Source organism: Gekko japonicus, unplaced genomic scaffold, assembly GCF_001447785.1.
Source record: "Gekko japonicus isolate JY-2015 unplaced genomic scaffold, Gekko_japonicus_V1.1 scaffold2653, whole genome shotgun sequence".
In the NCBI taxonomy this organism is placed as follows: Eukaryota; Metazoa; Chordata; class Lepidosauria; order Squamata; family Gekkonidae; genus Gekko; species Gekko japonicus.
The window spans coordinates 190,872-199,388 of record NW_015165903.1 but is presented as its reverse complement, the minus strand read 5'-3'; the positions used below and the strand labels follow the sequence as shown (position 1 = coordinate 199,388).

The 8,517-nt window shown below is 49.1% G+C and overlaps 1 protein-coding gene across 2 annotated transcripts in view; it reads left to right on the top strand.

Moving 5' to 3' along the window:
* Positions 1-5,244: 5,244 nt before the first annotated feature.
* Positions 5,245-8,517, top strand: part of ACOT7 (acyl-CoA thioesterase 7) — an 86,947-nt gene continuing 83,674 nt past the window's right edge. For both annotated transcript variants that reach the window (XM_015411377.1, XM_015411376.1), the window contains exon 1: positions 5,245-5,395. In XM_015411377.1, coding sequence (XP_015266863.1) covers positions 5,313-5,395 — 83 coding nt within the window. In that variant the 5' untranslated portion in view covers positions 5,245-5,312. The remainder of the gene's footprint in view (positions 5,396-8,517) is intronic.

Below are 8,517 nucleotides of genomic sequence, written 5' to 3'. Positions count from 1 at the left end.
GTGTCATCAGCAAACTTGATGATGGTGTTACTGGGGTGGGTGGGGGTACAATCTTGTGTATAGAGGGTATAGAGGGTATAGAGCAAGGGGCTCAACACACAACCTTGTGGAGAACCGGTATTAAGGGTAAGGGCTGTGGACATATAGGACCCTACTCTGACCCTCTGGGGGCGGGCTGTCAAAAAGTTCAAAAGAGGGTCATAGCCTAATTTGTACACAACAGCTTACACTCTGAATAAAACCTTATGGGTCTTAAAGGTGCCACTGGACTTTGTTCTTGACCTATTGACCCAGTGGAGCTTCACACCTGAGCTACACCCTAGCAGGGATTCAGCCCAACATCAACCCTTAAGAACATAAGAGATGCCAATGTTGGATCAGGCCAAAGGCCCATCCAGTCCAACACTCTGTATCGCACAGTGGCCAAAAATACCAGGTGCCACCAGGAGGTCCACCAGTGGGGCCGGGACATTAGAAGCCCTCCCACTGTTGTCCCCCCCAAGCAAGGGTGTAGACTTTCCAATTTCCTGGGGGGGGGCGGCTGGGGCTTGGCCAGAGGCATTGCTTTGCTAGGAGCAAGGGTGGCTCCCAGGGGAGGCTGAGCACCTTCCTGAAAATTTCGGCGGGGGCTGATGCCCCGCCGCCCCCACGAAGATTACACCTATGCCCCCAAGCACCAAGAAGACAGAACATCACTTGCCCCAGAGTCCCTATCTATACCTTGTGGCTAATTGCCACTGATGGACCTCTGCTCCACATGCTTATCTAATTCCCTTTTGAAGCCGTCCATGCTGACCCTTAAAAACCCTTAAAAACAGCCGCACAAAGACCAGGCCGAAGGCAGCCCGTTCACTACATGGTTCTAGAGGCAAGGAACGCAGAGACTGAAAGGGAAGCCACCAACCCTTTCCATTGGTGACTTTAAAAAAACAACAGCCATTTGAGTCAGCATCCTTATTCAAAAGGGTTGCAGATCTGTTGGCTGTTGCAACTGGGGAGAGGGGTGTGTGGCCCGGACAGGATGGGGGACTTTCCAGAAATCAGGAGAGGGGGGGATCTGGAAGGCCCATGGGTTGCTAACTCCAGCTTGGGACATTCCTGGAGATTTGGGGGGCATTGCTTGGGGAGGGAGCTCGGCAGGGATGCCATAGACTCCACAATCTGAAGCTGCCATCTCTTCCAGGGGCAACGATCCCTGTACGCTGGAGAGCAGTTGTGAACTCTGGGCCTTACCTGGAGGTTGGCAACCCTGCCTGGAACTGATTCAGAAAATCCTGCTCCAGGTGGAGAAAATATTTGGTGTGGAAGCAATCTTTGTGAGCACAAGCTGCTGCAGAGGAAAACACAGAGAACGTCCCTCAGGTGGGTGTGATTCCCCAGGCCTCACTGTTGGCACAAATGTTGCTTTTTGGATCCTGAGCACTGGGGAGAAATGCAGTCGCTGAGCATCCGTTCTGCAGCCTGGCACAGGGAGGCCTGCAGAGAACAAGCGAACTGTAAGCTTGTCCCATCATGCATAGGGTTAGCAGCAGTGTTCCCTCTAAGCGGAGTTAGTGTGAGCCAGCTCACAGTTTTTTGGCCTCCAGCTCACACCTTTTTGTCTTCGCTCAGGAAGGAGGGCTCCAGAGCAAACCAATTGATGCAGCAGCCAAACTGCTCACTCACAACTTTAATGCCAGCAGCTCACAAAGTAGAATTTTTGCTCACAAGGCTCCACAGCTTAGAGGGAGCATTGGTTGCCAGGGGTCCTCTTTTTTCGTTCAGGTGGGTAGGTAGCCGTGTTGGTCTGAAGTAGCTGAATAAAGTTTGAGTCCAGGGGCACCTTTAAGACCAACAAAGTTTCATTCAAGGTATAAGTTTCTGTGTGCAAGCACACTTTTTATTTTGCTGTTCATCCTCTTCTGGACTCTTAAAAAACTGAGGGAAGCTGAGCCTGTTTCGCTCTATACTCCCCCAGTGGAGGCAAGCTTCAGCTTTGAAAAGTACTGAGAGGCGTTGAGTGATTTCAGCAAAGTACTTTTATTCAGAAGGAACAAGACGAAGTGAGCCGGCTCGCAGGCCGGTATATATGCACAGAAAACCCTTCACCAAAACACACCCCCTACTTCCCTATAGGCTATATACAATAGCCGAGAGTCCCATAGGCTCTCAGTCCTGACTCTACTTGCCTTAGCAAAGATGGAAATCGCGGCTAAGTGGAAGGATAGTAGGGATCCCTCTATCTCAGCTTGGCAAAATAGGATATGGGACTGCTTTATAATTGCTAAATTGACTGATAAAATCCTACGAGAAACACATGCCACCTATAAATGACGACTGTTTCATACTTGGGCACCAATCCTAGACTACCTGAAGTCGCAAGCTGTGATTCCCACTACGGCTGATAATTTGGACCTGATAAATCTCTGATTAGCCTCATGTTAGGTCTACAGTCTGTTCTGTGGAGTGTAGTTATAGTAATTTATTCAGTTAGATCCTTGTTGTTTTATAAAGTAGCTTATATGAACCTTTTTTAATTATGGGGGGGTGAGGGGAACCCGGGGGATTATTGAAGTTATTTTTAATGTAAATTTTGTCATATTTTTAAATTTAACAAAAAAAAGAGAGAGAGAGAGAGTCCCATAGGCTCTCGGCTGCGGACCTGGCCCTCTGATAGGTGCGGGCTAGGATCCGCTTGGCTATTGTTCTCTCGGAGCGAAGATTCAGGACTTTGCATGACCACATGGCCCAACGGTCGCACACGTGGTCATGGCGGAGTACTTAAATAGCTGGGGTACTTAAAATGAGATTTGTCAAAGCGATCAGTTGTTGGAAGTAGTGAGGAAATATGTCTTATTCTTTCTTTGCTTTTCAAACTATGGTAATCCTACTAATGTATGAAGCCCTACTGCTCTGGGGTCGAGTACTGAAACATTTGCTCCAAAATTTTCATTGCTTAAATTTGCATATAGTGAACTGTGCTGCTGCGTCTTCCATATGGCACGGAGGGAGGGGGACGACCGATGAGCGGCTATCCAGATCTTTCCCGCCTGCTTTGGGGCGAGGAAGGAAACAAAGCGTTGGCTGGAGGAAGCTACAATAGTTTTGCTGAATGCTAGCACCACCTAGAGGGAGGATGCGGTACAGCAATTTACGAATTTACGAAGATTCTTAGAAAGACTCCTAAACAGTCCAACCAAATCCAATTGAGTAGTAGTAGTAGTAGTAAAATTTATTGTGTAGCCATTGGCCATTACAATTTAAATTTAAACAATATACATTTACATTTAAACAATATACAAAATCCAATTGAGTAGGGAGGGATGTCTGCCCATTGTGCGGCTTATTCCCAAGAAAATGTTCTTAGGATCGCGTTGTTAAACTACAAATCCTGAGGCGGTCTTTCAAGAATAACCAAAATATGTTGTTGTGCATAAAGTTCTGTGGGCTGCATAACTCTTCCTCATACGCAGGAAGTGGGTGTTTGTTTATAGGTAGAGATGTGTGAATCCCATCAGAAAATGTCGAAGTGTGGCTTCTTTGTACGTCTGAAATAGACTGAGCAATGACAAACGATGAGTGGGGAGCAAGAATTGTTCTGGAAAGAAAACTTCAAAGGTGAAAGTGCTGAATTAGAACTCATCAAACACTGCATGTCATCCTGCCTTTGATTTCCTTACCTCAATCTCTAACAACTCTACAGGGCCCACTTTATAAACATTTTGATTGGCTGCCCTTACCAAGCCATAACCTTGTACCAGTATCAGCAAATTTTCACTTCAAGGTATCATCGCCTTGCTTATCTGTCCAAATCTCTGATCTTTCTCAGTGTTATGACTCTGCATTCTTTTCCTCCACCTACGGTAGTAAATCTACACTTGAAGGCTCATCAAGGAATTAACCCTTTACTTTAACTCTTCTTCCCTTTTGTAACCTGGCCCATAAGGACTGTCAGTTTGATTTCCAAGTGAGCCGTCACAAGAAAGCTCATATTGAAATTAACGTTGTTAGTCTTCAAGGTACCACTGGACTTCTGTTTTGCTACATCAGTCTACTACTAATAAGACTAATAATTGCAGCAATAATGCCACCCTCTTTGCGACGTCATCCCCACCAAGCTTTGCGATGCAGCCTTTCATCCCATACACTGAGACGGAAGATCAAGAACCATCATTTCCGGTTTTCATTCGATGACGGCACATTCTTTGTGCGAAAGCTCCATAAGGCCCTATGCCATCAGGAAGACATCTCCATCACTTTGATTGCGAAATGGGGCTGCGAGGGAGAAAAATCTTCGTTAACTCCCCCTCCCCCCACAAATGATGGCCCTATGGACTTAACTTGTTATCTCTGGTTTTTGCATCTGTTAAAACATCTTCATTATGTTAAATGGTTAAGTGGTTAAGACGCTGAACTGCAGGCTGTGGAAGGTCAGTAGTTCAGTGGTTCAAGACCCGGGTGCCGCAAGACAGGGTGAGCTCCTGTCTCTAGTTCCAGCTCCTGCCAACCTAGCAGCTCGAAATCAAGAAATTGCAAGTAGATAAATAGGTACCACTTCGGTGGGAAGGTAACAGCGTTCCGTGCGCCTTGGTGTTTAGTCATGCCGGCCACATGACCATGGAAACGTCTTCGGACAGCGCTGGCTCTTCGGCTTTGAAATGGAGATGAGCACCGCAACCCTAGAGTCGAATTCGACTGGCTTTCGAGCAAGGGAACCTTTACCTTTAACCACATAAACCAAGCTTGTTGTTCCTGAGTCTGATAAATATCTTAATTATTTTGTATGCTAATTTACTGCTCAACCTCTGCCTGTATGTATGGATTGGTAAATTCCATTTCACTGCATCTGAGGAAGTGTGCATGAACACGAAAGCTCACACCTCGATTGAATAAAACTTTGCTGGTCTTAAAGTGCTCCCTCCCTCCACCCACCCGCACAAACCACCGTCCTAGCTGCTTCCCCGCTTCGGTTTGCCCCTCAAGAGTTCACTCGAGAACCCGAAGTTCTCAGCAGCAGCCGCTCCCCTTTCCCTAAAAAGCCACCGCCTTGGTGGGGGTCACGTGTGCCAGCAGCACGCATGGGCCGGTGGTGTCGGTTGGGCGTGGCTCGGAGAGGAGGCCGGCCAATGAGGAACGAGTTCGAGTTTGGCTGGGTGGAGGAGAGAGTAGCGAGCCGGCTGAGAACCGCGGCGGAAAACCAATCCCAGGAGAGATGGGCGTGCCGTGCTCAGGAGGCTCCGCCCCTCTGCCCGCCCCTCCCTTCCGCCAGCCTTCGGTCCTGCCGGCTTTTCGCGCTCCTCTCCAGCCGACCTTCTCGCCTTCGCCGCCCCTCCATGCAGCTCGCCCGGGGTCTCGACAGCGGGGGAATCGCCGCGACCATGTCGCCCCCCGGCCCGGGCGCCATCCAGATCAGCAGGTACCGCCTGGATGGGCGCTGGATGGGCGTTCTGGCTTTGATGGGGAGCGTGAAGCGCCATTTTGAGGAGACCGGTTTCCCGGGGGTGCCTCTGAGCGTGGGCAGAGGGCTTGGGGAGGGGCTGGAAGGCGCCCACCTCTCGCGGCTTCATCTGGGGGTGCAAGCGGTATCGCTGTCCTTAGGCCCGTCGCTGGCAACGTGGGGATGATCACCCAGGCCTTCCTGCACCGGGCTTGATGTCCCGTCCTTTTTGCAAGGGGTGGGGTTCCCTGTTCCCTGGTTTGTCCTGACAACAGCCCTGTGAAGTGGGCTAGGCTGAAGCAGAGGACATTCCCGGGGATGAGTTTTGTGAGGGAGTGGGTGTGGTCGAACCCAGAGTGTGTCGTCTTCACAACAGCCCTGCGAGGTAGGCTAGGCTGAAGCAGAGAGCCTTACGCGGGTGGCTTTTGGTGTGTGTGTGGGGAGGGGCTGGACCTGGAGCAAGAGGAGGGGGGTGGAGGCCTCTGGACGTTGGAAGTGCTGGAGGAATGCAGAGTGTTACTTTTGCATGTCCAATGGGGGCAGGAGATCTGGATTGGGTATGAGGAGTGCGTGTACCTGAGGTGTGTGTATTTGTGCAAGTAATGCATTTAAGAAGATATAATTATTCCCCCCGTGGATATATGTCTGATATCGTAATGTTGCCATTCACATGCAAATCCCCTAATGCCCGGTTGAGTGTCCCCAAATGTGTAAATTTCTTCCACCTTTTGGTCATCTGCCACTGAATGCTTACATTCACATCTGTCATCAGTAGACCCCTGTGTGGTGATCTTTATCTTCCCAAATTTGGTGGTGGAAAGTGCCCTCAAATTACAGCCGAAAACCCCTAGGATTTTCAGGGCAAACAGCAGTGGTTTGCCATGGCCTGGGTTTGTGTAGCAACTCTGTTCTTCCTTGGTCCTTTCCCATCTAACTACTAACTAGGGCTGACCCTGCTTATTTTCCAAGATCTCACTAGCCTGGAACAGTCCAAAATTTGTTGCAGAATATCTCATCAGTAACAAAAAGGAGTTGAAGCAGGAGCTTTTGTGGGCCTAAAGCCCGCTTCTTTGGATGCATGAAGTGTATCTTTGAGCACTGGGTGTGGTGGGTTCTAACCCATAAAAGCTTCTCCTTCAATAAATGTGTTTGCCTTTAAGGTGTCACAAGACTCTTTGTTCCTTGCTGCAACAGACTGCTGTAGATTGTCCACCAGAACCACATCTGGGTATCTGGTACTTTGCGTGAAATGCCAGATAAAAGAAAAGCAAGCACACATCATAAGCCATTCAGCTTTTTTTTAATGGTCTGGCCTGTTTTCTGGCACCAGTCAGGGGGTGGTTTGAGGTAAGGGCACCTGTCTGCATTTGCATGTGATGGGTGCTGGAAATGTTTTGTGTTGAAAGATAAGGAACGGGCAGACTTGCGCTGAATCTTCATGCAGGTGTTCTGATTGTGTTGCGTGTTTCTGTAGCTTCTCTCATCTCTGCCTCCCTTGTGGGGTGCTCTTAGAACGGAAAACTACAGAACTGCTGATTTTTCAGTGTTAGAGTGATTTTCCATTGCACTTTCATTCTGTGGTTACCAACTTATGGTTTGGGAAAGGTCACATTTCCTCTCTGGTTGCTGCAAATTTGTAATCAATGGGGTGGGGAGGGGAGGGGGGAAAAACATCTTAGCCTGGCTCATCGATAAGACAGCGATGGCCTCTCTGATCAATGGAGCCGACAGCTGGAAATTGCTAAATGGCTCCTGTTCCTTTCTTCCCCTGTGTGTGGTTAGCCATACGCATGCGGGAATAATTAGGCTTTCCAAGCAGGCTGCTGCGGCCCCTGGGTGTTCTAATCTGCTTATTCCCTGTGGTGGGGTTTACACGAAAGGCCCTTAAGAGAGACACCCGCTGCTTGGCCTCTGTGACAGCGGCTCTTCTCTTGTGTGCTGACTCACTGGCTTTGTGCTGTCACAGAGGTTATGTGTTTGCAGCTTAAGTGTAGAATAAATGTTTTATTGGATGCATTTATAAATCTCTCCTTGGGCTCCCAGCACTGACTCTTCTGAGAGCCTTTGGAAGCGGTTCTTTAAAGACTGGTGCTAAAAAGTCACATTATGGTATTCCCGACCGCTTTGCTTTGTGTTCGGAAGCAATCCCTTCCTGGCACAGACCAGTCTTTGGCTGCCTCTGGTACCCCGTTCATTTCACTAGCAGTGAAATAACAGCTGTTGGTAAAATCCACGGTGACATTGAATGTTCCAGAGGCAACAGAGGGATGAGTTCAGATGGCGACGGGATCTGTGAATGACAAGAAGTTTGGCTCTTGACTGTCATCAGGGAAAGAAGCGACTAGTGATGTCTGGCTGGGAGGGCTTCTTAACCCCTTACTTCCCTGCTTGTCTGCAAAACTGAAGTAAGATAATGGGGGTGATTTGGAGAAGGTCTTGAGCAGACAAAGGGCTGGAAAGGAAACAGTTAGACAACAGCTCTCTCTCTCTCTCATCTGAAACCATCTGCAGCTACTTTCACTGATAAGAGCCTTTGGGGGCAGGGATGTGGGAGAATTGGGGAATTAAGTACAACCTGTCCTATCTAATGCTGTGGTCTGTCTCTGGTCATGGTCTTGCTGTAGTCCCCCCCCCCCAAGCTATCCTTTTAGAAGCTGTTATGCAGGGGAGGGAGCAATCTGTTCAGAAACATTCCAAACACAAGTCATGCAGTCCCCCAGCTATTTTCAAAACTATTATATGACTTGTGTTTGGAATATTTCTGAACAAACTGTTCCCCAGGGGGAACTACAACCCTCGACAGATTTTATATCAGGACTTCTCTGGTGCATACCAGAAGCAAGTGTCTGGAAGTTAGGGAGGCAAGGTGTTAGGGGCCGAGCTCTGTGGCTTTCTAGTTTTCTCTGTAGACTTGAGCTCTCCGGTTAACGTGTAGTACCCACCAGGGGTCATTTCCTGCGGGAGCGCACAGGAGCGGAGCTCCGGCAGTAAGGAGCCTGGGGGCGGGCATATGCAACAAGCCCCGCCCCCTGCTCCTCAGTCGGGCCATGAGGAGCAAGAAGCAGCCAGGTAAGTTGCAGAGGCCCCGCCCCCCCCCGCCC